This window comes from Thamnophis sirtalis, unplaced genomic scaffold (genome assembly GCF_051295495.1).
Source record: "Thamnophis sirtalis isolate CommonGarterSnake01/CBP01778 unplaced genomic scaffold, rThaSir2_p1.2 scaffold_4, whole genome shotgun sequence".
Classification (NCBI taxonomy): domain Eukaryota; kingdom Metazoa; phylum Chordata; class Lepidosauria; order Squamata; family Natricidae; genus Thamnophis; species Thamnophis sirtalis.
Genome location: NW_028261384.1, coordinates 127,482,232 through 127,501,892, shown reverse-complemented (window position 1 = coordinate 127,501,892; position 19,661 = coordinate 127,482,232). Strand labels below are relative to the sequence as shown.

General features: G+C 39.6%; 1 protein-coding gene across 1 annotated transcript; it reads right to left on the bottom strand.

Moving 5' to 3' along the window:
• Window positions 1-2,625: 2,625 nt before the first annotated feature.
• Window positions 2,626-15,016, bottom strand: LOC148046467 (vomeronasal type-2 receptor 26-like). Its single transcript, XM_087714760.1, has 4 exons — window positions 14,864-15,016; window positions 9,821-9,937; window positions 3,615-3,741; window positions 2,626-3,524 (listed from the first exon to the last, which is right to left on the bottom strand). The coding sequence occupies exons 1-4, from the start codon at window positions 15,014-15,016 to the stop codon at window positions 2,626-2,628; spliced, it is 1,296 nt and encodes a 431-aa protein (XP_087570886.1).
• Between the last annotated feature and the right edge of the window lie 4,645 nt (window positions 15,017-19,661).

Genomic DNA, 19,661 nt, shown 5'->3' with positions numbered 1-19,661 from the left:
AGTAGAAAAATGCTGAATTGTGATACTAAAAATATCAAATATAAAAAACCCATATGTGCTCCCACCTAAATTTTAGTGGTAGATCCTCCTAAATTAATTCTCATCTACCTCAATATTTACACTGAATGCTTGTTACATATGAATTGTCAGAATGGAAATTTGGCTTCTTTTCAAATTTAGGTGGAAGCTTATAAATAAAACTAGGCAGCCTATTTAATATTACTGGAAAATATTTTGAGTAATGACCAGAACTTGAAAATAAATCGATCATGTACTTGCATAAGTCTATCTTGAAGTCCATGAGAAGGATGTTGACTGAAATCAATGGGGTCAGAAAATGTCAAGCACACAGAAAGAATGCCAGCAATGTTAACATCTCCAGGCTGATGATAGGTGTGATGAATAGGAAGAGGCTCAATAAGATCACATTGAAGGCCAGGATCCTTGCATGCCAATTGAGGCAATACTGTTAACAGCAACTCTGTGATTGCTAACAACTTCCATAAATGTCCTCTTTCTGTGTATAAATGGCAGCAACAAGTTCCGTCTAGGAGATCATGCTGGACTGAATTTTTCAGCTGTTTTTCAGACAAAAGTAGAAAGTGCAACATACTGTCATATCGACTCACATAGGACATTTGAATGTGAATTTCATGGTAAATATTAATAGTATGCTTCAGTGTCAATTCTTAATTTTTCCATAGTGTCCCATGAGATTTGGAAGAAACAAACTGCCTAACTCCATAATGATGGGGGGTCAGTCCCCTGTGTAAAAATCATGTGGGGACCTCTGGAGGGAGGAAGGCCTAAGCCAGAAGACAAAGAATGAAATACAAAATACAAGTTTATATAAATGTATAAATGGGTATAGGCATTTATATGGATGGATATTGTAGTGTAGAAAATTGGGACAGACACAAACCCTAGAAGAATGAAATATTTTGAGGATACTAAAAGAATATTATATTTGTCTAAATGAGAAATGGAGAAATATAAAAAACCCACTCCCAACTTCATGTGGTCAGCTGCCCAGAGCCACTCATGTGGTTATGCTTCATCATTAAACTATCTTTCCATTCAGCCTCCATGTTTCCAGTGTCTTTGTATCTGCAAAAGAGTGCAGAACCAAACATTTGACTTCCAACACTCTGAATGTGTCTGGAGCATGCAGTACAGGTAGTCCTCAACATACAACAGTTCATTGGATGAACATTAAAAGTTACAATGGCATTGAAAAAAATGACCTATGACCATCAAAATTCAGACACTTAGTAACTGACATGTATTATTATGTATATAAAGAAGTTAATGAATCAGTTATCTTTGTGTGCTTTCTGGATTTGATTTTTGCAACAATTCTGACAGATTGATATTTATGATGGTTGCAGTGTCCCGGGGTAACGTGATCACCTTTTATGACTTTCTGACAAGCAAAGTCAATGGGGAAGTGATATTCACTTAATAGCTCTGTTACTAATTGTAACAACTGCAGTGATTCACTTAATAACTGTGGCAAGAAAACTAAAAAAATGGGGTAAAAGTCACTTAACAGAATTTGTACTTGTTTAGCAAGAAAAATATTGGGCTTATTTGTGGTTGTAAATCGAGGACTACCTATAGTTCTTATGAATCAAATATCTAATTTCAATCAGAGGAGTGTGTGTGTGTGTGTGTGTGTGTGTATGTATGTGTGTGTGTGTGTGTGTGTGTGTGTGTGTGTGTGTGTGTGTGTGTATATATATATATATATATATATATATATATATATATATATATATATATATATATATATATATATATATATATATATATATATATATATATATATTCTGTTTGTGTATGTGTATGTGTATATGTGTGTGTGTGTGTATGTATGTATAGTGGAAGACTGTTACACACAGAAAAATAGCAACCAATAAATTAAGAAGGAACAACTCCCATTGATTAATAAAGAGAACTAATAACTTTTCCATATAGTCTCTGCATATCCACTAGTCCCATACTGAAATATGACAATAAAACTGTCACTATTATTTACACGTTATTTGGGCCTATTTATATTAGCCTTTCAGAAGGAAAAATAGTCAGAGCTATCCAAGTCTCAAAGTGTTGTAATATAGTTCTTTGTGCAGGTGTGTGTCCTCCATGGCCTAGTTCATACTAGGGCCTGCAGAGTCACGCTGAATCACACAGGAGAAAACAAACTCCTAGAAAGCCATAACACCCTGATAGTGAATAACATAACATTCTGAGATGTGCCCTACCATTGACGTCCAGGATTTGACCATATATAGAAAGAACCTTCCTGAAGCAGCAGATTAGAAATTGTACTTTTACAGGCTGTTTTTAAGCACATGCTATTGCTCCTCCTGCCTTTGTCCTATCTCAATAAAAGGGGCTCTCAGACTCTCATCTGGGTCGCTCCATCTCGAGAAAGTTCGTGTCCTGTCTTTTCTCAACATTGGCCTCATGGACAACCCACGGGAACATCACATCAAAGGACAGGGCATTCATTGCAACATGGAAGGTCAATCTTCTGCACATCGTTCTCTGGCTTAAATGTGCAAATGAAGAAAACCTCTAACTTTTATATATAAAGGATATCAGGCAAATGAAGATGTTTTCTTAAAACTTTCTTTTTATAAGTTGATGTTTATTGTTCAGTTCAGGTCTCATGACAATGATAAAACACTTGGGAAGAAAGATGCACGCCAATAAGCCAGCACTGGAGGAGATCATGGAGAAGATCTCCACAGCCAATGTATATTTTCCCCTAGTGCTTAGATAGGTTAGAATAAAGCACAGCCAAACACTGCAGAAAACCAACATGCTGAAAGTGATGAATTTGGCTTCGTTAAAACTGTCAGGTAAATTCCTAGCTAGAAAAGCAGCAGAGAAGCTAACCAGAGCAAGAAAACCCATAAAGCCCAAAATGCAATAGAACATGACTGAGTCTTCATTGCACTCTATGATGACTTCTTCAAACATTGACTTCATATCAAAATCTGGATATGGTGGGGATGTTATCAACCACACAGCACAAAAACTTACTTGAACAAGGGAACAGGACAGAAGAATGAAACTGACTATTCTTCCCCCCACCCATTTCCTCAGTTTAGAACCAGGTTTGGTAGCCATGAATGCTAGAACCACAACAAAGGTTTTGGCCAATACACATGAAACTGCCACAGAAAAGATGAGGCCAAAAGCTGATTGTCGAAGAAGACATACAATCTTACCAGGTCTGCCAATAAACAGAAATACACAAAAGAAAGAGAGGAGGAGGGAAACTAACAGAATGTAGGTGAGATTTCGGTTGTTGGCTTTGACAATGGGAGTTTCTTTGTGTTTCATGAAGATTGTGATGACCAACGTTGTCATTAAAGAAAAACAAAGAGAAAGAACAGTCAGACTGATCCCCAAGGGTTCTTCAAAGGACAAAAATGTGATCCGCTTTGGAATGCACATATTTTTGACAGGATTTGGATATTGATCCTCTGGACATGGAGAGCAGTTATCCATGTCTGAAAAAGAACACAATAGATAAGATATAGTGGATTATACATAGTGCTGCACACAGTGGCTTAATCTCATTATGTTTGGAAATTTCGTACCTTTTTCTTTTGATATTTTTCCTTCTGGACATAGAAAGCAAACATAGCAGCAAAATGGCTCCCCTTCTTTCTTGGCCTTGCTGTATCCTGCCTCACAAGGATCATTACACAAAGATAAAGGCTGTACCTATTCACAAATAAAGAATAATATTTTAAGATACATATAGCAAAAGAAGTTCTTGGAGTGATGCTGTTACTGGGGAATCAGCAGATTAAGTGATAAACTGTCAACATTCCCATGTAAGCCAGATGGAAAACATGACCAAGAGCTACTTTATCAGAAAATATGATTTTCCCACTTCTGTTTTGCAGCCCGGAAAGTTTGAAAACTTCCTCTTTATATTTATTTGCTTGCTCATTAGGTATTTTCTGAGCTATGCCCTATCTTAACTCTTTGTTCCCTAAGTAGCATTCCCCCCTCATCACCATCTTCCAAGGTCATTCCAACAAACCACTCCATAAACAAATGTGCATGAAGTCTTTGAGACCCAATGTTCTGCAACTGACTTATTAAAAATCCAAACTCTTCTGAAGCTCTTGTGGATCCACCTTTTCCAGCACCTTCTCCAAAAAGGGAATAGATACTCAACAGTACAATGATGACTTTTTCAGAAGGAGGCAAACCAAGTCTTCTTTAAGACTTGGGAAAGGAACTCTCAAAGGATTATTATTCACCATTAGAACCCATTCACCATGGGTGCTGGGCAGTGACTTGAACTTTCTTTTGGGTGGGGAAAATCTGGAAACTTTCAGTTTGGGGTTTTCCCAGATGTGCCAATGTGACATCTGTAATAAAATGGAACTTTCAGGAAACTCAAGCCTCAGAGTCTTGTTGGAGGGTGTTACTTGCAACCCTGACACCCTAAGAGAGGATAGATTGCATGGGTGTAATCTCGTCCAATTACCCAGCCACCCTCTTATTCCAAGTGGCAATCAAGATTTTTGATGGACTGTGGAGCAGATCAATAGATCTCCCCCTGAAACACATCCAGGACCATCAGTCACTGGGGTGGATCAATCTAACAGGACCAGCTTCCCCACAGTAGATACCAGCAATAGAGCATTCCATGAAAATCAAGGTGTGATCTAGTCATAACAAGGGAGACAGCAACATTTTCCCCAATTTCAGAACTATAACCACAGCTCTAAAAGGAGCACCAGATGTGGTGTGTGATCACTGTCATGATCTGGGATAAGCACATGGCTGTCACGATGGCCATGAATTCCTAAGTACAATATTTCGTGCAAAATATTTGAAATGTAAACATTCTTTTAGCTGCTCCCCCACCTGCCCTTCAGTAATAAAATACTATGGTACTTCTATCAGGATAGATAGATAGATCTATCTATCCTGATAGAAGGAAGGAAGACAAATCTAGATTCATATATCTAACCTGATTAAAGCCTACTGGCCATTGGATAAAATCCACAGAGATGTTGAAGAACTTGTCTGGAGGAGCTGTAGGATCTATTGCACCAACTTTGACCCTAAGAAAGGACTGGTTGGGGAATGTGATCCAGTTGATGATATCAAATCCACCAATGATTTTCCCATTTTTATCAAAGGAAATTCTTTCTCCAACATTGTTATTGAATGAGATACTTCTCAGAAAGGAATGAAGCTACAATAGAGGGAGGGAGGATTATTATTGTTGTTGTTGTTGTCATTATTATTGCATGGTTAATATTTGGTGAGATTCACAGCCTTTGGGGCTGATTGGTAGCTCAACAGCTCGAGTCCTAACCAAGGACCTAGGAACTGTTAAGGTAATGTTGAAGGATATAAGCTGTGATTTTATAGAATGTTCAAGTCTGATAAATTTAAAATTTCCAAATAGTGAGGTAGCCCTTTGGGTATTGCTCCAAGGGCTCCAATTACAATTGGGACAACAATTTCTTTTTCCACAGTCGCTCAACTTCAATTTGCAAGTCCCAGTACTTTGTGATTTTTTTCTTGCTGTTTATCTTCAATTTGTGTATCTCCAGGTATTGCAATGTCAATGAACCATACTTTTTTCTTTTCAACTATTGTTATGTCAGGTGTGTTGTGGGCCAAGTGCCTGTCAGTCTGAATTCTGAAGTCCCACAAGATCTTGACTTTCTCATTCTCTAAAACCTTCTGAACCTGATGTTCCCATTGTTGTTGTTGTTGTTGTTGCTTTTATTCTGGTTTGTACACCAGCATCAAACAGATAATACAGCAATGCCACCAAAATAAAGGTAAAATATTTCTTCAATAAAAGTTATAAAGGCAAAAATACATAATACAAAATTGTAAAACCAAATCTATGTGAATCTAGTTTCAATGCTATAAGTAATTTAACAGATGACTATAGACAAATGCAAAACTAATAATTGAATTTCAAAAGGGGAAAATGAGGGCATTTTAGAGGAAACCTTCTTTAGAGCTGATATTGTAGCTGTAATATCCATAAAGCCCAGATTGTTCCACTCTTAACAATCATTGTCAACAAGTCACCATTTAAACACAACGTTGAAGGCTGACAGATAGTCAATTATATAATGATTGATTTATTCTTTGAAATGAACAGGTCTCGAAGAATTATAACAATCTATGTGTATTTTTTGAGTAAGGATCACATTATTATTATCAGTCCATTTTCTCCCATTCAGGTTTGGTTGAGAACAACCTAACCTAGAAACCTATTGAAAAGTGGACATGAAGTTACAGTATTTTGAACAATCAAACAGATGTGTATTACTGTTTATTTTACTTTTAATCTATGACTGAATCTTATGGTATGTTAGATTTATAAAAAATTGAGTTTAAAGTATTAATGTCAATGTAAACTCTCCGTGCAAAGCTTATAGAAGAAAGGACTGCTAAGCACTGTTTCAACACATCAGTTATAGGTAGCGGACATTGGTAATTTAAATGTGAGCATGTAAATATTTGAATGGATTAACCCATTACTATATTTCAATTCTTGAGGGATGCAGTGGCTCAGTGGCTAAGATGCCACTGAGAAAGGTCGATCAGAAAGGTCGGCAGTTCGACGGTTCAAATCCCTAGTGCTACGTAATGGAATGAGCTTACTTGTCCCAGCTTCTGCCAACCTAGCATTTTGAAAACATGGTAAAAAATGCAAGTAGAAAAATAGGAGCCACCTTTGGTGGTAAGGTAAAAGCATTCCGTGCACCTTCGCATTTAATCATATGTGCAAGGGGAACCTTCACCTTTATATTTCAATTCAAGACTTAATGCTAATATCCTTGGAGAATATGGTTTGTTAGATTTTATGGACAGATGTTGCAACTAAACATAAGAAAACATTTTGCCTTTATCTGCTTAAAATCTTACCTGCCACCACAACTTGTGATTCTGAAAGTGTTGCTTTCTATCTTTTGCTATTGTTTTTCCCCTGGATTTGAATAAATACAATGATTGCAAAGCATGTGCCACAGCATAGACTGCATTGTAAATATTATAGCTCTGGCCACTCATGCGTGTTTCAAAAACAGATGTGGGGAGGGTCTCAAGCCTCTCCTGTCCGGTACACTTCTTCTCAGAGGTCTCAATTTTTGAGTTTGAGAAGAAACAATCAAATGACTGTTCCCAGAAATCTTTCCGAAAATGATCTTGAAGGTTGTTGTTTGGGTTTAAGTTGTTAAGAAATTCCTGGAAGTCTTGGACATCCTTTGTATGAACTGCAAAGGATAAAATACCATGGAGGAAATGGATACCCCAAGATTTTTGAAAGGAATTGGAAGTATAATCTGTCTCAGCTGTTGTAACCAAGATTTTTGTCTTCTTTGGTATGTCCTCCACTTCTGACAATTGGAGGTATGTTCTCAGAAGTGATATAGATTCAATTTCCCCATATAAGACTATGACACTGGCTGTGCTGTTCATGAGAACTTGGTATATATGGACTCCTTCAGCTACTTGATCATTAAAATCAATGTAAAAATCTACCTTAGGGAACTTTTGTATGAAATCAAAGCAGATGCCATGCTGGGAAAATGAGGGGAGCACCTCCTGGACAAATTTGTCTCCCTTGTCATCATTCACAACAAGAACTCCAATCCAGATCCATCTAAAATATAGCAATAATTGGAGGAGTCCCTTACGTTGGTGAAATTCATCTGGAAACATTTGTTGAAGGAAAACTTCTTGAGTCTCTTTGTCCATGACTGGGGCAGAGCCATAGGTCAACTAAAGGAAGCAAAAAAAGCAATTGTAAAGATCTAAATGAGCCTCTGAAAATGCATTGAATATTTCGGTGTTTTTGAGCTTTTGTACTGAAACATTGTCCATATAAAGTAAAGCATGCATACGTGCTAGTGGTTCCTGACTCTCGGGGAAGGTGCTCATCTCCGTTTTAAAGCCAAAGAGCCAGCACTGTCCGAAGACGTCTCTGTGGTCATGTGGTCAGCATGACTAAATGCCAAAGACACATGGAACACTGTTACCTTCCCACCAAAGGTGGTTCCTATTTTTCTACTTGCATTTTTACATGCTTTCAAACTGCTAGGTTGGCAGAAGCTGGGACAAGTAACGGGAGCTCATTCTGTTATGCAGCACTAGGGTTTTGAACTACCGAACTGCAGACCTTTCTGATCGACATGCTCCACATCTTAGCCACTGAACCACTGTGCCCCATATTGTCCACATAATTGTGCTCATTTCCAAATAGCTATCCTGGTTTCAGTCTTAGCAGTCAAAAAGTATGTTTGGGTTTGTACATGTCTGTAAGAACTATTCTTTTGTGGGTTTTTTTAAGGAATGAAACAAAGACTATTCTAGAAAGGGAAAGAATAGGCTCAAACCTTAATTCAGTTCTAGAATTGGGGAATATTTAGCTCCAATAAAGGAGAGTGTTTGTTTGTTTGTTTGTTTGTTTGTTTGTTTGTTGATTTATTGGTTTATTAGTTTGTCAAACATGTTCAGGATAGTAGGTATAAGTATGAAGAACATGGACATGAACAAAGGAAATGAATACAAGTAAATGGGGACAGTAGGACAGGGATGGTAGGCACGCTGTGCACTTATGCATGCCCCCTTTATGGACCTCTTAGGAATGGGGTGAGGTCCACAGTAGACAGTTTAAGGTTGAAGCTATGAGGGTTTGAGGATGTAACAAAGGAGTCGCATTCCAGGCATTGACCACTCTGTTGCTGAAGTTGTATTTTCTGCAATCGAGTTTGGAGTGGTTAACCTTGAGTGTACCTTGACTTGCTCAGGTTTGAAATGAGGCATCTGTGGTGCTCTCTGAGCTTAGTTGTTTTCTTGCAGATTTCATTACCCAAACTAGACTAGAATTGATGATGTTACCTAGTTTGGGTAATGAAATACCTGCAATAAAGCAATCATGCTCAGAGAGCACCAAGGAGCCCTCAATATTTAGCTCTCTCAAACATACCTGCTGTTTTTTGTGACTTATCATTACTCTTCTAATCCATTCAAGGAGAAATTAATATCAAATAATTTCCTTTAATATTTTCTATTCATTTTGGATATATTGTCCTATCCATGAAAGACCAAACCAACTAAATTTCACTAGTTCTTTTTTTACTCAACTCCTCCCCCAAAAAACTTTGTGTTTCACTTCCTCTTTCAGTCATGAATGCATATTCTGGGGTAGATTTTAGGGGTGACATGAAAAATTTAATTTTATCAAATTGTATCTATATAATAAATTATTGTATTCTATTCCAATTTCATTTTAGACTGTATTTTATTCCAATTCCATTTTAAATCATATTTTATCAACTTCCATTTTCAATTGCTTTTATCAAATTTTAGTAACAATTTGTTTCTGGAACTTTGTACTTTGATATGGCCCAAGGCCAAATCAATAAAGGCTCAATGTCAATGAATGCATATTCATACTTTAAAAACAAAAAAATACCCTTAATTTTTATCTTTTTTTGGAGTTTGAAATTAAATTATTTCTCCCAAGCTAGAAAATTTAATTTTTCATATTTTTGCTGTTAACCCAAATATTTGACCAAACATTTAATGCCTTTTCTTCATCTGTGGCCATTAATGTTCACCGAATTACAACAAATTGATGCTTGTGTACCATCTGAATTCAAGTCTAACATGAAGTATCCGTCATCTTTTAAGTTTCTGTTCTGAGTACCTATCAAATGGTTGAATATAGTCTGAACTGTTCTTTATCATAAAAGCAAAGCATTCTAGGCTTGTTCAGGAAGTGTTATAAAATCCCCCTTCCTCCTACCTGAGGAACTTTATAGATACACAGGATCGTTGCCATGTAGAGACAGATGTCAGGCCCTCCAATGACTGCAGCTAAAGAGTTTGGGACTCCACACTTGTAGTTAGGAACGAATCTTCCCTGGGTGAAGAGAAGCATCATTGAGGCAAGATAAGTCCAACTTGGACTGAAATTGCTATTATAAAGGTGGAAGCCCAGAGTGACATTGGGTAAGATCTGGGTATTTTCATTGATTTCCTTGAGAGCAAATGCTAAGGCAAGGATGTGCTGATAATTCTGAAAGGATACTCTGTAACAAATGTTATATAATATATTAAAAAGAGACTGATTTGGAATATGGGCTCTTCAATCTTTCAGTACAATATTTTGTTGAATATAGTTTAATGCAATATATTTAATGTTCTGCTAGGATTAAAGAAAGTGTTTAGAAAAAAATGTAGCACATATATACTACTTGCTAGGGATGAAATCCAGCAGGTTCTGACAGGTTCTGCAGAACTTGTAGTGGAAATTTTAAGTAATTCAGAGAACTGGTAAATACCACCTCTGGCTGGCCCCTGAGCAGGGTGGGAATGGAGATTTTGCAGTATTCTTCCCCTGCCACACCCACCAAGCCGCACCCACAGTGTGGGTGTGGCTTGATAGTAAAAAATTGGAATTTGACCACTGCTGCTTCAGGAGAGAGAGAGGGAGGGAGGGAGAGAGGGAGGGAGGGAGAGAGAGAGAAAAGGAGAGGAGAGAGGGGAGTAAAGGTTCCCCTTGCACATATGTCCTAATGATTCCCGACTCTAGGGGTTGGTGCTCATCTCCATTTCAAAGCCAAAGAGCCAGCGCTGTCCAAAGGCATCTCTGTGGTCATGTGGCTGGCATGACTAAAGACCAAAAGCACACGGAACACTGTTACCTTCCCATCAAAGGTTGTTCCTATTTTTCTTCTTGCATTTTTTACGTGCTTTCAAACTGCTAGGTTGGCAAAAGCTGAGACAAGTAATGGGAGCTCAGTCCGTTAAGCGGTGCTAGGGATTCGAACCACCAAACTGCTGATCTTTCTGATCGACAAGCTGAGCATTTTAGCCACTGAGTCACCGTGTCCCTATACACACACACATTGCTCTAGAAACCCACTTCTTTCTGTGCATGCTGATCTTCCTCATCTATCAATTGGCAGGTTTAAATCCAGGAAGCCCTTTCTGGCACTCTCTCAACAGCTATCTAACAACTTTTACATAAACATACCGTGGAAAGCCAAATGGGCTGCTGAGCCCTCAGATACCTGCAGTTACATAGATGACTCTACATGAAAAATTTTGACCTTCCTCGCCAGCATTGGTCAACTCTGAACAGCATGCGTATCCAACATGATGTCTGCCAGGATTCATTGTTTAAGTGGGGTCTTGTCTCTACACCCCAGTGTGACTCCTTGACAAATATCCTTCACATTGCATCCAAATGTCCATCAAGAACTTACACCTGCCCAATATTTTTTTCAACATAGACCACCCTGTTCTTGAATGGCTGGGTGGACTGGACATTAATATTTAATCTACTATAAGTCCATGTATTTGCCATATACTAAATAAGTGAAATGCTCCAGAACCTGTTTTTTTTAAAAACAAAGCAAAACAAGGCAAACACTGATTAGAGGTTGGAAGCATTATTTTGTAATACATGGGAAAAGCCTGGTATCAAATAACAGATACTATACCTAGGAATTTCAACCACCTAGGAATCAAAATCACGTAAAGTATTAGTACTTTACCAGTTTATAGAACAACCTGGAATACTGCATCCAGAGTTTTGGTCACCACATTACAAAAAAGATGTTGAGGCTCTGGGGAAAGTGCAGAGGTTAACAACTAAGATGATTAAAGATCTGGAGACCAAAACATATAAGGAACAGTTGCAGGAACTGGGCATGGCTTAGTCTAGAGGAAAGAAGGAGGAGGGGTGACATGATAGCAGTTTTCCAGTATTTGAGGAGCTGCCACAAAGAAGAGGGAATCAATTTATTTTCCAAAGCAGCAGAAGGCAAGCTTCTCATGGAGAGAAGCTACCTGGAACAAGAAGAAACTTCTAACAGTGAGAACAATTAATAAATGGATTCTCATTATATTCAAATGAAAGTAGCTGTATTTTGTTACTAGCAAAATCAATAAAAAATGGTAATAACCTTTCATATAGGTCACTCAGATTTTATTGGTAATGACATTTTCATAAATGATTTTGGATTCTCAGAGATTGAGAATTGAGGTATTCTCAGTGCATTCAAGACAACGATGAATCTACATACAGACGGGAGGTTGAACAACTACCCTTGTGGTGCAACCAGAATGATCTTGAACTAAATACTCTCAAAACTGTAGATTTTAGGAGAAACCCTCCTATACTACATCCTCTTACAATAGTAGACAACACAGTATCAACAGTAGAGACCTTCAAGTTTCTAAGTTCTATCATATCTCAAGACTTAAAATGGACACCTAACATTAAAAATGTCATCAAAAAGGCACAACAAAGAATGTTGTTTCTGCGCCAACTCAGAAAGTTCAAACTGCCCAAGGAGCTGCTGATTCTGTTCTACAGAGGAATCATTGGGTCTGTCATCTGCACCTCCATAACTGTTAGGTTGGCTCTGCGACCAAACAAGACAGACACAGACTTCAGAGGATAATCAGAATTGCCACAAAAAAAATGCTATCAATCTGCCTTCTATTGAGGACCTGTACACTGCAAGAGTCAAAAAGAAGGCTGTGAAATATCTACTGACATCCTGGACATAAATTGTTTCAACTTCTACCCTCCAAATGATTCTATAGGATACTGCACACCAGAACAAGTAGACACAAGGACAGTTTTTTCCCCCAAATGCCATCACTCTGCTAAACAACTAATCCCCACAACACTGCTGAATTATCTACTAAGACTATATTACTATTCTTCTTCTCTCCCTTCCTAGTAGCTATCTCTTCCCTCATGATTATCACCATGTTGCTTGTATCTTTAAAATTTATATTGTTTTATTTGCTTCCTATATAATTTGATTGCTTACTAGTAATCTATGATTATCACTAAGTGTTGTATCTTATGAGTTTTGATGAATATATTCTATTTTATTTTTCTTTATGTACACTGAGAGCATATGCACCAAAGACAAATTCCTTTTGTGTTCAATCACATTAGGCCAATAAAGAATTATATTCTATTCTATATTTGGAAATAATTTGAGATGACTAGTATTAAGAGAACTTTAACTTTTTTATTGATTGATCAAACTTATATGCTGCCATCTCACTAAATAAGTAACTGTGATTGTCTTACAAGTAAAGCACTTTTATCCACCACAGGTGGAAATTGAACATTGAACACCTTGAATATACATCAAGATATTCTTTTATAAAAGAGTTGTTTTGGGTATTCTTTTTTATTATTATTATGACTTTCAAGAAAATATTTTGAACATCATGTAAGTGAACAGCAAGATACAAAGCTTGGTTATGAATTAAAAATGTACTTACATAAGTCCATCTTGAAGTTCTTGAGAAGGATGATGGATAAAAGAAATGGAATCGGAAAATGTTGAGAACACAGAAATAATACTAGCAATGTTAATATCTGCAAGGTGTTGATATGTGTGACGAATTGGAAGAGGCTCCTCAAAGTCACACTGATGGGTAAGATCCTTGCACACCACCTGAGACATTATTAACAGTAACTCCATGAACACTAACATCTTCCATGAGTGTTTTCTTTCTATATAAAAAGCCACTTTCTACAAGACCTTTGAAGTAGATCAGACTGACCTGTCTTCCTGAGATATTTTTCAGACAAAACTAGAGTGCAACATACTATCAAATCAAGTCACAGAGCTTTGGGGCTCCCAGCCGTCAGTTGAAATAGGATGGGGACAATAAATACCATTATTCAGTGTCAGTTACTCCTATTTTCATGGTGTCCCATAGGATTTGGAAGAGACAAACTGGCTAATGATACTGGGAAAGTCACATATGTGAACAACTTCAAAATGTGAGGCCCTCCAGAGGCAGGAATGCATGAGCCATGAGTCAAAAATAAATTCAATTCAATTGAAAATACAATAAAAAATGTACAACAACATGGTTGTTTAAGTATGTACATTATTAAACTAATAGGTTTTTTAAAGCACCTTTTGATTTTACAATAGCATTCAGTCTTTTGCATAGGAGCCTATAAACATGGCATATCTTGCCTTGGGAATCTTTGCTCTTCTCTTCTTAGGCAAAGCACGCCAAATTTGTCAGTTTTTGATGATATCTCCTATGAACAGCTCTCTTCAAATCCCCCCAGACCTTCAATTGAATTCAGCTCTAGACTCTGGCTTGGCTATTCCAAAACTTCAGTTGTCTTCTGGTGAAGCCATTCTTTTCCTGGTTTGGAAGTATACTTTGGGTCCTTGTCATGTTGAAAGATGAAAGTCCTCTTCATCATCATTTGGTTTTATGCCAAAATTGACTGGAATTGTTAATAATTTCCTGAAAAAAAATTCCCGCCCATCTCACTGCGAACGACTCCTTTTACCATTTGACCCATTGTCTCTCTGTGTCTGTGAACTTGCGGGAGGTGTAGGCGCAGGGTTGTAAGTTTCCTTGGTTGTTCCTTTGGCGTTGCACTGCTCCACTGCCATGTTGCTGGCATCTGCCTGGACCACAAAGGATTGTTTGGGGTCAGGATGCTTCAGCACCAGCTCCTTTGAAAATATTTTTTTTTTAGTGTTTCGAATGCTTCTTGGCAGGTTAGGTCCCACTGTAGGGATTGTCCCAGATGAAGTTTCGTTCCTTGGCTCCCTGTCTTCAGGAGGTGTGTTAGGGGTTTGGCAATCTTCACAAAGGAGGGGATGAATTGCCTGTAGAAGTTTGCGAACCCTAGGAAGCTTTATAGCTGTCTGTGGGTGTGAGTGGATTGCCAGCCTAAGACGGCTTGTACTTTGGCTGGGTCCATTTCTATTCCCTCATTTGACACTCAGTAACCCAGGTAGTCTAACCATGCATGGTAGAATTCCCATTTTGATACCTTGACATACAGGTTGGCTGCCAGTTTTTCCAGTACTTGGCAAACCAGGGGAATGTGGTTGTCCATGGTCTCAGTATAGATAATGATGTCATCTAGGTAGACAAGGACCCCCTTGTAGGGGTGCTTGTGCAGCACCTTGTTTATTAACTGCATGAATACCTCTGGGGGCTCATGCACTCTGAAAGGCATCCCTTTGAATTGAAAGCTCTCTAGGGGACAGTTGAACATTGCTTTCCACTCATCTCCCTCTCTGATACGTACTCGATAGAATGCTTCTCTGAGGTCTAGTTTGGTGAAGACTTTTCCCTTGGCCAGATGAGATAGCATGTCCTTCATGAGGGTGAGATGGTATAGGTTGTCTACGCACACACTATTTATCCCTGGAAAGTGCACACACAACCTCATAGTTCCATTTTTTTTTTCCTTTGAAGAGGACTGGTGCCGCGACCCGTGGCTTGGCTGGCTCAATGAACCCCCTTGCTAAGTTTTTTTTCTATGTATTTGCACATCTCTTGCATTTTACCAGGGTGTCATGGCATATAGTTTGGGCTTAGGTAGTTTTGCCCCAGGGATGATTTTGATGGCACAGTCTGTCTCCCGGTGGGGAGGCAGAACATCACACTCAGCCTCGCTGAATACTTCTGTGAGGTCCTGATAATCCATCAAAATCAATTCGGCCTCTGGGTTTTCTCAGATGTGGTTGACAGTTGTTCTTGTGGGCTCTTTTGGGGGGGTTTCCAGCATGGGTGGTGTTTCTGCTTGCTGGTGTGGGAGGAGCTGGGGGCCCCTTGATATCCTAAGTCTGCAGATATCTCCTTTCCACCAGATGGTCGGTCCCCACTTGTGTAGCCAGGAAAGTCTCAGTATGACTGTGTCTGTCATTTGGGGGGCTATTATGAATCAAATTACTTCCCAGTGATCTGCTAATTCTAGCCTCACTGGTTACAGTTAGGTGGGTGGCATAGGCTTCTTCCATTAGGGATCCATCAACCTGCTCGAACTGGATCAGGTGGGCCAGTCTTTTTGCTCTGATCCCCAGTTTCAGGACTGTGGTTATGTTGATCAAGCACCTTGGGCAGCCTGAGTCTATTAGGGCTTGAAAAGCCCCCTGGTTTCCTGTTTTTGGGGCTGTGAGGCATATTGGAAAAAGAAAAGGGTGAATTGATTCATTCACCATTGGGTCGTTTTCTCCCTCGTCCTCACTGTCATATGAGTCGGGTGACTGGTTGTCATTGCCTGGAGTTGCACCATTTTTGCCTGAGGGGGAAGGGGCCTCTGCAGTCTGGAGGGTTTTCTCAGATGTGTTGGTGGTCCGTTTGGGCTCTTGTTCTGGTTGGTGGTCTGGCCTTGGTTTTGGGGCTGAGGTTGGGCATGCAGCTGCCATGTGGCCCATCCCTCTGCATCTGTAGCATTTCAGCAGATTTTGAGGGAGGGCTGGTCTCAGGGCCTGCTGTGGTCCTGTGGTTCCCCACCAGCTGGGTGGTTTCAGGTCAAGTTGACCTCTCTCTTTTACGTCTCGTTGCTTTGTCATGTCATTAGCACGCAGCCTGCTGTCAACTCTTGTTGATACACGGAAACACTCAGAGTTGATTTGGGATGTCGCAGTATGCAGTTATCTGGGCAATTTGCTTGTTTAGGCTTGTTCTGAAAAAAATGCACCAGCAGCCACTCTGGTAAATGGGGTAGCCTTCCTATGACCTTCCTAAATTCATGGGTGTGCTCTTTGATGTGCCAGTCCCTCTGCTTTAGGTTGCTGAATTCCTCTTCCTCATATGGGTCCTCCTCCACCACCTCAAATCTGGCCTCTAGCAATTGCAGGAAGGCATCTATGTCTTGCAGTTGGGGGGCTGCTAGCCATTCCCTTGCTTCTCCCTCTAGATCCTGTGTGATGGCTTTGGGGGATGGGTAGAGGTGCCCATAGCATTCTAGGTGGATATCAGCTAAATCAAGGAATAGGACTAGCTGGTCTGAGTCTCTGTCAAACTTTCCCCTGAATTGGGGTGAGTCATTCAGCCCTAATCCTCCAACCTCCTGTTCGCATCTGTATGCTTGCGCCTGATATGGCTGGTCATATTCTTCACCCCTAATTCGGACAAAGGGAGGGGGTTGCCTGCTTTTGGCAGCCTGCCTGCTACATGGGAGAAGCATTGGTTGCCATTTTGGACTCCTTCTCCTTCTATCAGTAGGGAGAGGGGCTTCACTCCAGTCTGCATCTCCTCCTTTCAACAGGATCAGATGTCCCTCCCCTCTCTTTTGGGCAGCATGATGGCCCCTCAAAATGAAGGGTGGCTCAATCAAAATCCTCCCTCAGTTCCTCTTTTGCACTCCCTAAAAAGTACTCATCCTTTCTTGCTTCTACTGCTGGGAAAGACATCACAGTGTGGAAGCGTGGAGCTCTAATGCAGGGGTGAGGGGGGACTGGCCGACTTCCTCCAGTTGAAATCAGCCTTTCTCCCAATAATCCACCTTCTGCCATGATTGCCTGATTTTCCTTCCAAGCACCCCAAATATTGGGGGAGTGCTCAGAGAGCCCAGGATTCAGGAAACTCAGTAATCTTGACAGATTTTTAAAAATTCACTTTAAGCTCTCTGTGAAGTTCCGAAGAGCTGACCTAATTAATTTACGAGCCTTGAGACAAAGTTTTTTTTAAAAAAACATTCATTTATTAGGACTAACATCTTGGCACGGACTTCTGTTGAGCCTAAACTGGCTTCCACTTAATTGTGTTTGAACTTTGCTCCTCCTTTCTGTCATGCATCAAAGATCATATTCATGAACTAGGTTGTAGAAATATGAGATCCAACTCTGGCTGAAGGTATGCATGGAATCCTCCCTCGAATGCCAACCTGATAATAGCCATGGCAACTCTTTAGAAGTTGACATGCATCTGACATTGGTGATCATGGCAATAGATTACAACATAGGTTGAATCACCATCTCATTCAAGTGTTGCAAATTTCTGCCTATCCAAACAGACTTATGACCCTGGAACATGCTGTTCTACACAATCATCTTATTTGATTGAATTTCCTAGAAGGTGTTGTGGCCCACTTGTGGAGCTTGCAGCATTCGGACAGTGAGGAGGTTGGGGAGGAACATGGGCCAGTCCTGGAGTCTGGGGAAGGCTCTGATGAGGGCTCTATGTCATAGGCAGAGAGTGAGCCAGAGCCATATGCTAGTTATCAGCTGCCTTCAGAGTCAGACCTCAGTGAGGCAGAGAAAGAGCTGGAGCCTGTTTCCAGTGTGTGCATGCACAGAGTTGGGAGATGAAGGGAACAGCTAAAGAATAGGGGTTGACTTGGGAGTAAACTCATGGGTGGACGAAGAATGGCCGCTCCCAGAGAAAATAAAAGAGGAGTGAAAGGGGAGTGGAGTTTGCAGGAGACAATTAGTTTGCTTAATTGGTCCAAGACTCCTTGTTAGGTTTTGCAGATATCAGCCTGTCAGCTTTCCATGCCAAATAAGGTCTGTGACTATAAATCCTCCCTTGAAAGATATTTTTTTGGATATGAATGAGCATAATTCACAGTAAATTAATAGAAGGGTTTTTTGTTGGAACAAGGAGTATGAGTCATGGTCTTGGGTAGCCTACATCAGAACAGAAGGAGACTATTATGTAAATTGGATACTAACATGTATTAGATTTATGATGGAATTTATTTGTATTTTCTAGAATTGTTTTTGTGCCAGAGATTCATTGATCTTTGCTATTGAGAAGAAATGTGGCCTGGTGGAAGCTCTTTTGAACATACCCCATGTTTTGTAGGTGACCACTGTACATGATGTGCACCAGATAATTCCCAGTATCCAATTGTCTCAGTAATAATTCATAGATCTTCCTTGTTTAAATAAAAGGCTCACTGTTGTTTAATCCCCATTCCTTATTACACATTCTAGTCTGCATATAAATTAAGATGACCAGTAAAGATAAATACAAAATTCACATTTAATCTAATATTAAGTCAGTATTGACTATCACATACTGAAATGTCAATACAACCATTTATTTATACATTTTATGGCCCCAGTTATTACTAACTCCCAGAAGGAAAAAAAAGTGCTTGAAATTATCTAAATCACAGGGGACAGGGGATCATAAAAGGACAATCTAATTGCACATTGCTTTCTGGCTTCAATGTATAAGTGGACAATCTCTATCTATCTCTCTCCCTCCCTCCCTCCCTCCCTCCCTCTCTCTCTCTCTTTCTCATGACAGGCAAAGAGAGATTTGTTAAAACTTTTTCTTCATGAGCTGGTGTTTATCGTTCAGTTCAGGTCTCAACACAATAATAAAACACTTGGGAAGAAAGATGCACACCAATAAGCCAGCACTGGAAGAAATAATGGAGAAGATCTCCACAGCCAATGTATATTTTCCCCTAGTACTTAGATAGGTTGGAATAAAACATAACCAAACACTGCAGAAGACCAACATGCTGAAGGTGATGAATTTGGCTTCGTTGAAACTGTCAGGTAAATTCCTAGCTAGAAAAGCAGCAGAGAAGCTAAGGAGAGCAAGAAAACCCATAAAGCCCAAAACACAGTAGAACATGACAGAGTCTTCATTGCACTCCAGGATAAGTTCTTCAGGTATTGAATGCACATCAAAATCTGGGTATGGTGGGGATGTTATCAGCCACACAGCACAAACACATATTTGAACAAGGGAGCAGGATAGTAGAATGAAAGTGACCATCCTTCCCCCAACCCATTTCCTCAATTTGGAACCAGGTTTGGTGGCCATGAATGCTAGAACCACAACAAAAGTTTTGGCCAATACACAAGAAACTGCCACAG